At 38.1% G+C, this 17011-nt stretch overlaps 1 protein-coding gene across 2 annotated transcripts in view; it reads right to left on the bottom strand.

Moving 5' to 3' along the window:
* The window catches only part of LOC144017673 (ephrin type-A receptor 6-like), a 51829-nt gene that overhangs the window by 8382 nt on the left and 26436 nt on the right, over window positions 1-17011 (bottom strand). For both annotated transcript variants that reach the window (XM_077519495.1, XM_077519496.1), the window contains exons 7-9: window positions 14825-14980; window positions 12120-12464; window positions 153-277 (exon numbers count right to left, since the gene is read on the bottom strand). In XM_077519495.1, the coding sequence (XP_077375621.1) occupies window positions 153-277; window positions 12120-12464; window positions 14825-14980 (626 nt within the window). The remainder of the gene's footprint in view (window positions 1-152; window positions 278-12119; window positions 12465-14824; window positions 14981-17011) is intronic.

Here is a 17011-nt window from a genome sequence, read left to right as displayed (position 1 = left end):
TATGGATGAACAAACATCAAGGTTTTGCAAATGCAAAATAAACACTTAGTTATACATGATATATTGTTTCACTTGAGGGCAACTTATTGAATTAACCTGTTATTCCTAACTAATTCATGGCATTTATGTATAAAAATAGATTATTGAATCACCTTCTCGTAGTATTTAACTTCATAGTCTATAATGTCTAAGGGTGGATGTTCCTCTTCTGTCCAGGAGAGGGCAATGCTGTTATCAGAGGACCAGTCCTTCTTGATCACACCCACCAGAGCAGGACCTGAGGACACACGTGACCACGAAGATGACACAACTCCGACTGCTAACAGGAACAATAAATTCATCTGTTGGGGTTATATTTAGTTGATGATTTCATCTAAAAATTGCTTCAAACATCAAAGCGTATGTCGGGATGGAAGAATGTTGATTTGTTGATTGTATTGTATCGGTGTTAATGTTTTATGTTATATTATATTATGTTTGTTTTTTGTGTTTCTGTAAAGTGCTTTGTGATAGCTCAGGCTGTTTGAAAGCGCTATACGAATAAAGTTGAGTTGAGTTGAGTTGAGTTGAGTTGAGTTGAGTTGAGTTGATGATGTTTACCCATCTCTTTAAATCCGAGCAAAAAACATTGAAGCATGGAGGCTGTAGCATGATGTGGAATTATTTGGAATGTTTTTGAATGATATGGAATGTTGTGGAATGATAGTAAATCAGTTGAGTAATGATGGAGTAAATAGTGGTAAATATGCCCACATACAATAATTCTTTTGAGCATTTTTCATGTGCAATTATAGCATGTTGAAAATCGATCCCAACGTGAACTGAATGAGCTGAATGATTTAAATTTCAAATGGCCACAATGCTAAGTGAATAGGGAAGTCATTGTGGGTATTTTAAAAGCAAAAAAAGAAAAAAAAAGAAGAAGGTGCATTTCTGGTCAATGGGAAATGTTGTCATGTTGAAAATTGTTCCAAATATGAATTGAAGATGTAAGCATGTCATATTAAGTGTGCCATTGGGAATCGAAGGTGAACAACCTTTGGAGGAAGTTGGGCATAATTTGGAATGAATGGTGAATTTTTGTGTGAAAAATGTTGAATTTTGGAAAATTGTGATTATTTGGGATGAGAAAAATAATAGCCCCCATGGTGTGGATTTTTCGAATATGTTGACATTATATTGATGTGAATCGGTTCAATTCTGTGTAAGTAGATGCATGTCAAAAAAGTGGGAGGAATTAAAATAAACAAATAAATAACAATATACTGTATGTTCCGTCAACCGTCACATAATTAAAAATCATTGTGTTGACTAGTTAAGTGAAAATATCTTATATTCGAATATTAATATAATATCCCAATTTTATGGATGTGAAAGTTAAGTGCATATGCAGTAGTCAATACTGACAAAAGTATAAAGAACACATCTAAAGCAAAAAAATTGACTGTAGTCTGCAAACATGTCCTAAGAAGCCCACATCAGATATTATTCATTGATTGAAGTGGAATCTAAAGTGTTTTCAGAGGTGCTTTCAGAACATCATTTCTGAAGCGTCTTCAGACATCATGAGAAAAGTTTCATGAATCAAAATAAACACACACACATATACCTTCAAAACAGTGCCGCTGGCACATACATAATCACAAACCCTCAGTCGCTATCCGAAAAAAACAAATGGGATGACTTGGAGGATTCATGGGTGTTAAATAATAATAGAGTACAATTTAAAAGATTTTTACATTGTCTGCAGCCATGTTAAAGTTTGCTAAGCACAGCACACCTATAGTGACTGTCGTCATCCTTAACTTTTTGCGTTGAATTTTTAAAACTAAGATGCCAGAAGAGATGCAAAAAAAAAAAAAACATCTGCGAGAGAATCAAGTATTTACCATCAATTATTCATAAAGCCCTCACTAAATAGAAGCAAACGAAAAGATCCAAGTGCCGCCTTGCCACGCAAGCTGTTGAGGAGTTTATTACTTGAATACAAATTCAGGCCCGGAGTGACATCTCTAAACAGTCATCATCATCTGCAGACGGAGATGACCGAGAAGATGCAAAAGGCCCAAAGCCAGAAATCAGCACTTTGAGAGAGGTGATGCATCACAGTAAGTCGTCACAGGCAGCGGGGTGCAGACGCTACTTCACATCTTGTCATGAAACCAAGATTTTCCAGCAGCAAGTCAACCCGACACGACGCTTCACAGTTCAGCAGCTACACCGCCGCAGCTATTTTTAAAGCAAAATCCAGCACGGAATTGTAGAAGTTTGATGCTGACTGCTGCAAAACTCACGCCCAAGGTGGGAAAATATGTTAGTGGAAGGTTTGTCCTGTATCGACTTACTACAGGAGAAATTAGCTACTTATGACAAATAAAGCTTTCTTTTATTTAGAATGAGTTCATAGAACAACAAAAGTCATTCATGTCAAAATGGGTTATTTATTGAAAGCAAACCAGTTTTTCCATTACGCATGGCAAGGCCTGATTATACACACATCTGCTGACGTCTGGTATTCTTGGTAACACACACCTCTCCTGTCGTGGAGGGAGGTGGTAACGGATACGCACAGTATCTCAGTCCAGTCGAGTGCTGCAGTTATTAATGGCTCGCTCAACACTATAAATGCATAAGTGCACAAAAACAAAACAAAAAAAACAAAACTATTATCTGGTTATTTTGCTAAAGTGGGTCACAGGTGAAATACAGTTCTTTAAAAGGTTTCCTCATCTCTCCACACATTTTGGTCTATCTCAGGTGTGTCCAAACTACGGCCCGGGGGCCATTTGCGGCCCGCCGTCCATTTTTTAGTGGCCCGCGACATATGCTAAAAATGGAATTTGACTCAGTTAAAATAAAATAAACAAAAATGTTTGGAGATGGTCAAAGTAAGAAAGGAGGGTGTCGAAAAACACAGGTGTTATTAGAGGTTATTTTAGTCAACTAAAACTAATGAAATAAACTAAAATTCAAAAAACAATTTCGTTAACGAAATAAAATAAAAACAAAAATGCTTTTTAAAAAAAACGAAAACTAACTGCAATTACATTTTATATTTAAAAAACTAACTAAAACCATAATTATAGCAAAAATGTACTTCGTGTTAGTCTTTGGTGTGATTTTTAGTAGATTTATTTTGATATCAACTGGGATAATGACATTTGAAAGTATGTCACACAGAAGTGATGTCATCTAGCAACAGCCAATAGAAAAGCACCTTCAGATGACGTCGCTCCCTTGGTGTTTTTTTTTTTTTTTTTGATATATATATTGTGCACACGTAAAACACATTTAAAAAGAATAACAAAAACACATTAAAAAAATAACTAAAACTAATACTGAAACTAACTAAAACTAAACTAAAACTAAGCATTTATTAAACTAAAACTAATAAAAACAGAACCACCCTGAAAACTAATAAAAACGAACTAAAATGAAAATTTCCCAAACTCTAATAACCCTACTGCCATATTACAAATAAATTGGTTTATATACTGTAGCATTTTTTTTCTAAATATGCAAAAGCACAAATAAATTATTTGTACAATTTTTAGGACTAAACACAATTTCTCTTCATAACATTATGTGGCCCTTGCGTCCTTCTGATATTCTGCATGTGGCCCTCAAATAAAAACGTTTGGACACCCCTGGTCTATCTGAATGCACCATAAATCACATCCAAAAAGTGTGCGTTCAGAGCATTTTCAGATGAAAATAAATGCATGCTGCCTTACGCAGAATCAGACGATATAATTCATTTACGTTTAACTCATTTTGACTACTTTACACAGGTAAAGACACCATTTAGCTTCAAATTCTGTTTTTGTTCTGCCTTTTTTCCATCCTGAGGGAAATGGCTGCTCACGCTACAACACTAAATGATCCTTTTTTTCAATCAGATGCTAATTAGAACAGACGTCACTTTGTTGTTCAGTATGATGCTGCGCAGGATGTATGTGATCATGTCCTCTTTAAAAATTGCAGGCTGCTGTATGCAAACATGATGCACAACCTAATGTAACTGGATGCTGAGGCAAGCCTAAAGCTGGCAGGAAATTATTTTCTATATCGTTTTCACATCAGTGTCCACCCGTTTGCAAGGTCACGAGGGGAAAAGGGTGAGAGGCAACTCGCATGCTGGCTAAAATCATAGCAACTAGGGGTGTGAATTGCCTAGTACCTGACGATTCGATTCGTATCACGATTCACAGGTCACGATTCGATTCGATACCGATTAATCCCGATACGAATTTATAAGTCGATTGTTGCGATTTTTTTCCATTCAAATTTAGAAAATACTATCAGTAAATTTGTACATGTACACTGTAAGATTTGTATGAATATATTTATCTAAAACTTGAGGCTTATAACCGTGAGCCACTGTACACAAACAGTTTGCAATCTGTTTCACATTTGAACAGCATTAAAATAAAAATATTAAGGCTTAATGTGCCGTTCATATAACATTCTTCCATGCTCAAGGTGTGAATCCTAAAAAAAAAAAAAAATAAAAATAAAAAAAAAAAAAAAAAAAAAAATAAAAAAAAAAAAAAAAAAAAAAAACATCGATTCTGCCGATTATTGAATCGATTCGCGAATCGCGCGATGTAGTATCGCGATATATCGCCGAATCGATTTTTTTTTAACACCCCTAATAGCAACACACCACCTATGGGCAATTTGGAGAGAAACACTAGCACAGAAATATTCATACAGAACATGCAAACAAACGTATCAGAATAATTTAGCCTATCAGCAAGAAACTGCGTTTTTTTTTGTCAATATTATCTCAAACAAAATACCAATTACCACTACACAAGTAAATATAACACACAACGTTTTACTAAGACGCAAGATCAGATTTAAAATCCTCTCAGCAGGTGCATCACCCATCATGGTTATGCTAAAATAAGCCGCTGCAGTGATTTTCAGCGTGTCTGGGTAAATAAAAACGCATCGCTCACACCGCTTGGTGGAGAAGAATCCCTGCCAAAATCCACATTTCTACAGGGGCTCTCTCATTGCAGGGAACTGTTATGGATACATCACCATGCATACATATCACCGCATTTTAAAATGTAGGGATTTTTCACTCTGAGGAGGTTATGTATGTTAGCTACAAAATCATTTCCATTTAACTTTATAGAGAAGAGAGTTATGGGCCAAAGTAAATCTTTATATTAGTTATGGACATTGTGAAGTTTATCATCATTTCTTTTCATTTCTCAGTGACTGATTTAAATGGTTACATTTGAAAATTCTGATGTATGAACTCGGCAGCATCCCGAAACTTTTATAGTTATGCACTAATCTAAAGTTGGAGGATTATTTGAAATATTATGTGCACTGTGCTGCACACTCGACGCATCTCGCAATTTAGCGACAAAAAGTAGACTAGATTTTAGAGTCACAAAAAGTCCGTCTAAGTTGTGGCGCAGGTGGTGCAATGCAATTTTGGTGGATTTGACTGAGGCGCAGGCAGACTCGGGTCAATCAGCCGAGCCAAGAGTTCAAAACAAACATGATGAAGTTGACAACAGAGGTGAAGTCAGCCCCAAATATAAATGCTTTTAAATCCACGCTAAAAACTGCTTCTTTCTCATACCTTTAAAAGTATACTTCACTCATTTAGCCATTTTAAGCAGTAACACATTTTTGGGAATCATAGGGAGAATTAAACGGAGCAGGAAAAAAAATTGAAAGAAATTTAGCAAAGTTAAAAAGATATATTTATAATTTGAAGATAAATCGACTAGCAACCGCCACACGGCGTATAGAGACAGAAATAATAGCTGCAGTATATGGAAAGGACAGGCGGTGGAAAGGGAAGAAGAAGCAAAGGAGGTAGCTGGGAGAGCTGTGAAGATGTCCCATGGGGTTGGATCTCTACAGCGCGTGAGCATATAAATAGATGTCGGCCTTATTCCCAAAGGAAGGTTGATGAAAACAGAAGCGAGCCCACCAGAGAAAAGCAAGAAAGTGATGAGCAAAAGCGAGAAAATCCCCCAAATAAGGACAACACATTACGGTGAGAAGAAAAAAAAAAAAAAAAAAAAACACATGACCTCGTTAGTTGAAACTTTGGCCACATTTAACGTGACATTACATTGCATATGTATGGCCTGGCTCCCACCTGGGATAAGCATGTGTCCTGAACACAAGTGGACAGCTGCAGCGCAGGTGTGAATGCAAGCAGGATACACTGAGGACGAAGGGAAATCTCATTTCATAATTCATGCTGAAACATTTTTCTTTTTGTATATGTAATTCTATGCTGCCTCTCAAAAGATTGTATAATTTCTAATCCAAGAACTAGTGCGGACAAAGCCTTATTCATAGTTTTAATTGACATAATGATTTGTTTAAATACATAAATTAAGGTATTATTTATGCCGCCTCTGCGTGCCTCTTCGCAGTGCAGTGAAATTTGAGGGTTGAATATATCTTGAATAACGCTTTGCTGAGCAATAATGGAAGTATATTTAGAGCGAGCAGAGTGCTGTTCACCGTTGAATGCGTTCAAGCGATTGTCCTGCACTCTCTTGCATGCACTGATGCATTGAGAAGTGTTACCGTCAAGCTAATAAACCAAACGGAAATCAAAAAGAAACTTTCAGCCGAGCTTTGAATCATAACAAAATGTCTATATATGCAAATAGGCATATTGGTCCTTTCCGTGTTGCCTTCACTCAGCGCGTCCAGTTGGTGTGGTGGTAGGAAACGACAGCGTCTACATTTTTAGTATGCTGACCACATAGGAAAGCCAGATCAGACACATCACCCCTCGGGAATCAAAAACACTTGTCAAGCTGTCACTGTTCCGTGTCTTTTTTTTTTTCTTCTGGATTCTTTCCAAACATGTCGAGTTTCACTTGACTCAACTCCAGGAAGGGCTCCATAGTAATTGTCTCCATATACAGGGGTGGGGCTAGACAATTAGTTATTATTGGGCAATCGAGATAAGGAATGGAATGAGAAGAATGCAAATTTGGTCCGTGAAATAACTTATGTCACAAAGGTTTTTTTCAAATATATATTTACCCAAAGTACAAACAGCACGCATTCCCCTCCATTGAGACGTTACATGCATTATTTATTGAGCCACAGAAAATTTAAAGTTGCTGAAAATTAACTGGCGTACGCGAGGGACGCTTGAGAATAAAGCTGCTCTCTGTAACAATTTGCCCAAAAATATAGTTACAAACGCCTTTTTATCTGACCATTTATGACTGAAACATCTTCAAATTGGTAGATTAACACCTTAGCTGTTCACAATGCAGTTACATTTTTAGTCAACAGGTGGCAGTAGTGGCTTTAAATTGGATTTTCTGTGCCATTTTAAACTCAAAAGGAAAACTGCCTAAGCATTTTCAGACACATAGTCTTGGTACCACAAATTTGAGCTGAAGTGCTAATGTACCATTATCATTAAATTGGATTTTTCTTTTTTTTCTTCTTTTTTTTCTTTTTTTTTTAACTATGACGTATTTTTCTGTAAAAATACAAGTAGTAACTCATTTGAGATAATTCGGGATTTGCTGCTCTAGTATCCTCCCACCTTCACATCACTTTACTTTATGTCGCTGGCGTCGGGCCGAAACCTCTACAATTTGGTGAATTTCTTATTTTTCCCCCAAAATCTGTGCTTATTGGTCAGTCCCCAAGTGTGGGTGTTATTTAACAAATTATTGACCGATCAAAAGTGTTGTAGATGGCTTGCTCTCTTTGATGATGTAATGTTAACGGTTGAACAAAGATCATTTTTGGGGTCTCCTGAAAAGTAACTTTTTTGGAGGTACCAGGATTTGGCCCGACGACAGCGAGTAGGCTGGGGATAGTGCTGTCACTATCTATTTTTATTCTATCGATTAATTGACTAATCGAATCATTTTAATTTTGCAGTAAAGTGTATTACAAAAGCATTTTTTCCTCCAATCACTGTTTATTAACCAGTGTTTGGTGTTTATTTCGTACTTCGTATTCATATAGTGATTAATAAAAAAGAAGATTGATGTACTATGTTACCGGTTTGGTCATTGTTTTTCAAAGTAAAAACTAATGTTTGCAAATGTTTTATTTTGATGAAATATAAGATAATCTGTCTTCTTTCATGAAGACGACAGAAATCAGTGAACAACTACTGTTGATATGCTGAAATCAGAAGATTTGGACAAAATTAAATTAAAAATGGCTCCAAATGATTACTCGATTATTAAAATGATTGTTAATTCATTTGATAATCAATTATTCTTTTTGATTAATTTTGACAGCTCTAGCTGGGGATTTGTTTTTAAATCATGTAAAGCACTTTGAGTTGCATTTTTTGTTTGAAAAGTGCTATATGAATAAAATATTGATTGAGTGATTGATTGATTGACTTCGTAAAACCTTACAATCACACGCTTATACCTTTGCATTTCAGCCAACCATGTGTGATTATTCAAATGGTTCCCTCCCCCCTCGCTTGTCCCTCCAAATTTTGAAGATTTCTCTTCCTTTTCTGCTTTCATTCCAAGTGTCAAGCTTCCTGAAAAGAAGCCTCCTTCACACTGGACGCACTTAATTCACAAGACGATGTCATCCTCTGCTGTCAGACTGAAATATCAATTACACTTAAACTCTCTCATCTCAATCATTTTCTTATTCGTTTCTCTTGGTTGAACTGAAAATCACTTCCCTAACTTTCAATAATGGAATGAAACAATTTTCATCTGCTTTTCAATTCCAATATGGCACCTGGTGAACAGAAGGTGACTTCATATAAAATCAAGTGGGAAAGTACAGGTAGCCTATATACAGTATAAGGTCGGTATGCTAATTCAGAAAGCAGGTGGGCTGCTGTCTTACTACACATGCAAGACTGTAGGTGGTGAGCGCAAAGGTGCCAATGCCTCAATGTGTGTGTGTGTGCGCGTGTGTGTGTGTACAGTATGTCAATTGAGTAGAGGCAGTTTGACAAGTTAATCCTTTCTCGGCACCCTAATGGGAACATCCCCCCGGGCCGCTTCTCCTCTCCAGAGATTATTTTGCATCCCAACTTCCTGCTGTCAGTCTGGTGGCCTCAGGATGGTTTGTGACACACATACCTGACATCTGGTTTCCATATGATGACAACCCAAAAGCAGAACATTTCAGTTTGGAAAAATACGAACTCATGAATATGTTCCTTCATCTTACAAGGGCAAATTCAGGACAATTGGAATCTAGGTGCGGTATTGTTTGTTTTTTTTTCCTCGAAATGAATGGCTCATTAGCAAAGCTGATGAAAGTATGCAATAACAACTGAGATATCAAAGTTAAACCTACAGCCAATTACTAATTGCAAAACATTTTAGATCAATGGTCCTACAATTTTTTTGTTATCATACTCACATCAGATTTTGTTTTGCTGGAAGGAGGATCAGTGTCAAGGTCACAAAAAGGTGAGAGCAATTCTTAACCACGGTTGTTACTGAAATTATATGATGAAACCCATGCCGTGTTATTATTATGAAAATCCCTTGGGGCAAGTTTTATGCTCTCTGAGCTTGTTTTAATTTGGTTCCAAGACGTCTTGTGTGGAGCACGCCTGCCTGACAGTCAAAAGATTCTGGGTTCAAATCCTAGTTTGGACCTTGAGGAGTCCGTGAAGTGATCTCAGACTTCCCACTCCCCAGCCACTTCATCAAGCTTTTCCGGAAGGATCCAGGGCGGTCCCATGCCAACTGGGAGACAAACTGTAATCTCTCCAGGGACCTGCCCTGAAAACCTCACCAGGGAGGTATCCCGGAGACATCCCAATCACGTGTCCGAGCCTCTTCATCTGACTCTTCTCAATGTGGAGTGGAGGAGCAGCAGCGATCCTGATTTGGACCTTGAGGAGTCCGTGAAGTGACCCCAGACTTCCCACTCCCCAGCCACTTCATCAAGCTTTTCCGGAAGGATCCAGGGTGGTTCCATGCCAACTGGGAGACAAACTGTAATCTCTCCAAGGACCTGCCCCGAAAACCTCACCAGGGAGGCATCCAGGAGACATCCCAATCACGTGTCCGAGCCACTTCATCTGACTCTTCTCAATGTGGAGTGGAGGAGCAGCAGCGATCCTGATTTGGACCTTGAGGAGTCCGTGAAGTGACCACAGACGTCTCACTCCCCAGCCACTTCGACTAGCTTTTCCGGAAGGATCCCAAGGTGTTCCCATGCGAACTGGGAGACAAACTGCAATTTCTCCAGGGACCTGCCCCAAACACCTCACCAGGGAGGCATCCAAGAGACATTCCGATCACGTGTCCGAGCCACTTCATCTGACTCTTCTCAATGTGGAGGAGCAGCAGTGATCCTGGTTTGAACATTCAGGAGTCCGTGAAGTGATCCAAGACTTCCCACTCCCAGCCCCTTCGTCGAGCTTTTCCAGAAGGATCCCAAGGTGTTCCCATGCCAACTGGGAGACAAACAAATTTTTCCAGGGACCTGCCCCAAACACCTCACCAGGGAGGTATAAAGGAGACATCCCGATCACATATCCGAGCCACTTCATCTGACTCTTCTCAGCGGCTCCGTCCAGATGACCCAGCTTATAACCCTAGTGCTCAGGGAAACCCGGCGGAGGAAACTCACTTCAGCCGGTTGTATCCGGGATTTTACGTTTTCGGTGACGACATATCACCCTTATTCTTTAACTCTCTCAAGCGGATATAAAGTTCAATGACAATATTTGGCACTGCAATGATTTATTTTTTGCCTATTACTGCAAACAAGTTAGAAAAAGTCTCACTTTGACTTTGAGATACACAAAGTGCAATAGTAATTTTATCCCAGCTCTGACTTTCCATACAATCAAAGCAAAGGTATGAGCACATGTACTGTATATGCAACCTTTATAATTTATTCATCAACTCTCCATCTTTTCCGCAGTTTATGCTGATCTATCAATTATTCAATCTATATTTGCCTCCACAGAATAGAGAGTTCAAATTTCCCGTGAACTTTGGGTTCCTAATTCAAGGCCAAGACAAAGCACCAGTGAGGATTGCACACTGCAGATGACCTCGGATCAGCGGGGATCTGCAAATGAAGACAAAGTTCAACGCCGCGACGACCGAGCCAAGCGGCAAAATGGGCTTCACCTTTTGACATTATCAGCACAAAACAGAAAGAGAAACTCTGCTAACTACAACATAAACCTCCAGAGACCAAGTAAGACTCCACAACAAATACGTAAATGTCTGCCAGCACTAACGGCATACATACGTCACAGAAAAGATGTTAACATAAATATTCATGATTGTGATTTCTCGGCTACCTAAAATGATGACCCAATTTGGGAGGCACATTTGTTTTACCCCTAATGTGGAATATTTAGTAAGTAATTGAGCTAGAGTGTGCATTGAGCATTTTGGCAGTGATTGAATGGATATTTGCCAAAAAAAAAAAAAGGATTCTGATAATTTTGTGTGTGAATGTTATTTGCCAAGTTTATATTGTTTTGCGACCTGCTAAATTGAAAAGTGTTCGACTTTTTTTTTTTTTTTTTTTTTTTAATCCGACCAGACCAATTATTACTTTACAGAATATTTCTGATATTTGAAAACAAACTAAAATCACAAATTAATTCCCATAATTTCTGGATAATAAGACATTATTTTTTTCCCCACACTTTGAACCCTGTGGCTTTTTTTTTTTTTTTTTTTTTTTACTGATGATCTTCATGCCGCCATTAGGTAGCAGAAGTGTCCGAGTCTGAGGTCATACTGAATCTTGATATCAGTCATTTCCGTAATTCAGTGGGAGGTTTGGGTGATGAAATTTTTCACCAGAACTGGCCACATGCAAAGAGTGAATATTTATCACTTAGGGGTTGTCATCGCATGCCCTAACCGATCTTGATTAATCAACCTTTAACTCATTAAAAATGTATTTGCAGCCTTTTAGAAATCTGAAATTAATGTTAATCATTTGAAAACAAAACATCAATACATCAGCAGATGCCTCACCAATAGTTCCACGCAAAATGCATTATTCAATTCTCAAATAATGGATCGCATTCAAGTCAATGCCAATTATACTCAAATTATGCAATCACAAGCCTGAGCTGAACTTCCCAAAGACAGTCAAACAAAACTCAAGGTCTTCTCGCTCACCTGCTTGGTGTGTGTTGACGGTGACGTTTATCAACGCACGTGCGGCCACACCGAGCCCAGATACGCCATTCACCGCCTCTACGAGGAAGGTGTAGTTGGCGGGTGTTGCGAAATCCAGTATGGCCACAGAGATCCCAGTCAGACCCAACGGTCGTGGGATGAATCTCAGGTCCGGCTCACAAGGGTCGCACTGCATCCCGCCGCCGCCGTCGCCATCGCAGCGCTGGCACAGGACATTGTAGGTGATGTCGCTGCGGCCTCCTGTGTCACTCGGAGGCATCCACTGCAGGAAAAGGGCTGTGTCATTGATTAATGACACCAGGTTCCTGGGTGCCGATGGAGGCCCTACCGAGAAAAGAAAACAAGTACAGTAAAATTACAATGTGTTTTAATTAGGGGTGTCAGGCGATTAAGATTTGTGATCGTATTTAATCGCATGACCTCAATAGTTAACTCAACGATTAATCGCAAAATGTATATCTGTTCTAAATGTACAATAAAATGTACAATACAATAGTTTTCATATTCTTGTTCACATAAAAGTGGAAAAAATGTTAAACTAATAGAAACATGGGTGCATCTTTTAGTCATTGACAGTTATTTCATAATAATTCATAAAACTGACTTAAAATGAAAAAGATGTACTGTACTGTAAAAAAAAAAAAAAAGTGTGATATTGATTTTTGTTGAGCTCAGTTTTTTGCCACTAGATGGCATAATTGTATTTGTAATATATTGCTACCTAATCTTTAACATGACGTCACTTGTAAAATTCTGCACATTTTTTAAAATTGTAAAATACAACTTGACCCCAGTACCCACAAATATATGCATTATTATTAAATTCATTACAGCTAAATTTTCACATGGACATGTCTTCTGCGTTGCAACTGAAAATGCCCCAGTACAGGCTTTCCAAGTAACACACTAATTTTGACACACCTAGTGTTAATAATACCTGTGAATTATGTTGCAACGTGAAACAATTACAGTCATAAATAAATAAAACCCTGGCAACAAAAGTGACTACACCCCTCAGTCAAAATGTCCAAATGAGCTCAGTTAATAATTTTCCCTCGCCTCCTTTGCTCAAGACAAGCGGGCGAGGACATGGATTACTGGAACCATGTCCTGTGGTCTGATGAGACCAAGACAAACTAATTTGGTTCAGATGGTGTTATGTGCTGAGTTTGGATCCCAAAAATGCAGACACAAATAAAGACATTAACTATTTATTCACATTGAGAGGCGTGGAACAAACTTGACTAAACGAGAAACAATGAGAGTTGCACAGAGGAACAGAGGTAATAATCCGACAAAAACACACACTTCTCAGACAGGCTTATATAGACAGCTAATGATGATGATGATGATGCTCTGATTGGTTATGGCTAGACATGTGTGTAACAGGACTGACAAGGAATTATCTGATTGGCTGTTGACCAGATAAGGAGATTAAAGATTCTTGACATCACATAGCTTCTGACATCACATAGTGTCTTACCAGTTGAAACTAGATGCTGGTTACATCAATTCAAAACAGACACTTGACCTCAGTTCAAAACAGACACTTGACCACACGGTCATGACCCAAGCATAACCCTTGCATGACCCAAACATAACCCTGGCATGACCCTAGTCACATCACAGTAAGCATAACCCTTGCATGACCCTAGTCATGACAGTAAACATAACCCTTGCATGACCCTAGTCATGACAGATGGTGTCAAGCATGTGTGACGGTAACCAGGTAAGGATAGAGTAATTCCAGTGGAAACCTGTGAAGCTCTGGGGAAGTACATGCCCAGTGCTGGAAAATAATGGTGGCCCCAAAAACACTTTTGGCAATTTCACTTAGGAGTGTACTCACTTTTGTTGCCAGGGTTTAGCTAATCATGGCTTCATTTTGGGTTATTTTGATGGGACAATAAATGTTATATAATCTGACTACTTTTCATTGTGTGTCAAGTGTCATTTCTTCAGTGTTATAATTAAATAGCTGCAGAAATTTGAGGGGTGTACTCACTTTTGGAGATGCTGTCTAGAGACAGACAAGCATTCACATTTACATTCACATGGTCACTAATGTCAGATGACGGTAAACCACGACACTGTCAGTAAATACGCTTACAGCCTAAGAGGCAATAACTGGAGTGACATCACCTTTCAAGAGGTGACTATAATGATGAAATGAGCTGCAATTCACACTCAAGACTACTTTGAAATTTTTTTTAAGCAGGAAGGTGTTTACAGGAATGGTTTAAAAGTGATGTGCCGAGGAGGTTCTTGTATCAATCTATTCACACTCTCAAAATAAAACAAAGGCCTTTGAGCAATAAACAGTCTAATTTTAAACAGAGAAATGCATCTTACTTGGTGATGAAGTATCTTATTTGGCAAACTGAATACAACTAAAGCAGCAAGTGCGTATTTAAGTGCCATGTGTGGGTGAGCTGGTGGGTGGTGGTCAGAAGCTTCAATATTTTTTATTCCAGCACCGCAGGAGCCAATTACAAAGATATTTATGAAAACACATTAACTCATGCAATGCCTATGATGAAGCCACATATTTACATTGTTTGCAATGGTCGTGATGTAAAACATGAAAAGCACAAACATAAAGCAGGTGGAGGGAGGGATTATTGTAATGGAAAGGGCTGTTGCAAAATTATTTTGCAATTTGCAGTTACTTAAACTGTACCTACTTGTACAAGCCATGGTAGAAGGGTCCATGTTCGCCCTGTAGAAGCCTTTTTCACAGTGACACATGGTGGCGGCCTGGTCGTGGCTGGAACTATGCAGAGGACACTGGGAGCATTTCATGTTTCCAGCGTACGGCTTGAAGAAACCAGGCTTACATGCTAGAAAATGGGAGAACATCAGTCAGAAAAAAAACCTGTTCCTTCATCATATGAATTGGAAAAAATAAATAAATAAAAATAATCTCACACAGTACTTCAGTACTTACATTTTGTTTTATTAGCTCTCTAACAAATGCTATGGCTATTGTACTTTATGCAGCACACACTGTCCTGTATAAAAAGTACCATTTTCTGAATTGTAAGTTCGCTTTCAGTTTTAAAAAGTTATTTCAACAGAACTACACATAGCCTAGGTCAAACTCTTCTGAAGAGAATTTAGTGGGACTATTTGCATGTGGATTAGTCAACAGTGGCAGTCGTAAGCACATATATTTGGACAGTGAGAGTTTTTATGATTTTGTATCTATATAGGAACACAATGGAATTGAAATAAAACTATTGAAATGTTGACTTTCAGCATAGGATGCACAAAAATATGGCAAAACCTACTTTTAATACTTGATAATCAGAATCAGAATAATCTTTAATGGATAAGTATGTAAAAGCATGAGTATAATGAGTAAAGCATAACACATCATGTGTTAAAACATGTTGGAGACAGTGTTTTATGTACACTACAGTTTGCAGATGTATACCAAAAATTGGGGTACTATATTGTGTATCCCAATCTTTCAAGGCAATACGTATATTTACATATGGCACATTTTTATGAAAACAGTCCCAAATGAAATGTTATTATGCTGGCAAAAACGTGTTCTTCTTCAGATGTTAGCAGGACTTCCGTTTTACCACTAAAAATGTACACATTGCACAGCAACGAGCAGCTTTCAGAGACGCGCCAGGAAACTTTATGAATCATTGATACATTGATACATGCATTGTCAAAAGGCTCGCAACAATATAAACCCCTATACATTTTTGGAGCACACCTGTAGTGTGTTGAAGCAAAATCCTAAAGAAAAAAATTTCCATTCAGCTCATTAAAAACATTAACAAGTGTCCATCCATCCATCCATTTTCTTGACCGCTTATTCCTCACAAGGGTCGCGGGGGCTGCTGGCGCCTATCTCAGCTGGCTCTGGGCAGTATTAACAAGTGTTTTTACTTAAATAAAAAAAAAATGTGTATTGAAGCCTAAATAAAACCAGTTAAAATTCAATTTAATGTGTGTGCTGTGTGGGAAAATGTAAGTGATATCCGCAGTGTTTGTGGTGTACGCTGAAGATTCCTGACTTTCTGGTAAGCGCGGAGTGAGAGCTTTGGACATTCACATGAGGTTTGCACAGGCAAAACACATCCAGTTAAAAAGGTAATATGGTTCTTAACTTTTGGCAAATTCCCTTGAGAACCTTTCTTTTTTTTTACGACCCAGCAAAGTGAGCAGGAGACTGACAATGTTTTGCTGCAGGAAGCCCAAAGTTTGTGTTGACAACTTCTTTTAGAACGTGTTATAATGGAGTCTATAAAAGGCCTGCTGTATACTCCGCAGTCAGGCTAGACCTTGAATATCTGATGTAAAATTCATAGCAGTCCATCTGAATATTGCAAGGACATTTTACTCTGAGCCACAAATATCCATCCCATGATGATGATGTTTTCTACACACAGCGTAGAATAAACCCCGTCAGAAATACTGGAATGAATATTCTCTCTGAAAAAAAAAAAGAGATTGACAGACAAATATTTTCAAGCCATAGTTACCAGTTTATTTATCGTGGTATTGGCTTATTTCATACTTAAAAACTCAAACGGTCCATAAATAATCGTGTAGACTCTCACATTTCAAAACATTTTGTATCATAATTTATGTTTTCATGCACATTAAAAAGCTATTAGCATAGTAATAACCTGACATTAAGACCTATTTTACTCAAAATATATCCACATATTTATTATGGGTCATTCTGCTGAGCCACATTTTCCCTCAGTTTTCTTTTATTTTTTTTTCCCCATTTCCTCGACCAGCCCCTCTTTCCTATCACATCATTTTTCTCGGCCACAATTTCCACCTTTTTTTATATTTTCCTAACGTGTTCATCTCCTTTGCTGTTTCCATCAGAAGACAGAAAA

Source organism: Festucalex cinctus, chromosome 4 (genome assembly GCF_051991245.1).
Source record: "Festucalex cinctus isolate MCC-2025b chromosome 4, RoL_Fcin_1.0, whole genome shotgun sequence".
In the NCBI taxonomy this organism is placed as follows: domain Eukaryota; kingdom Metazoa; phylum Chordata; class Actinopteri; order Syngnathiformes; family Syngnathidae; genus Festucalex; species Festucalex cinctus.
Note: the sequence above shows the minus strand (reverse complement) of the source record. Positions and strands in the feature narration are given on the sequence as shown.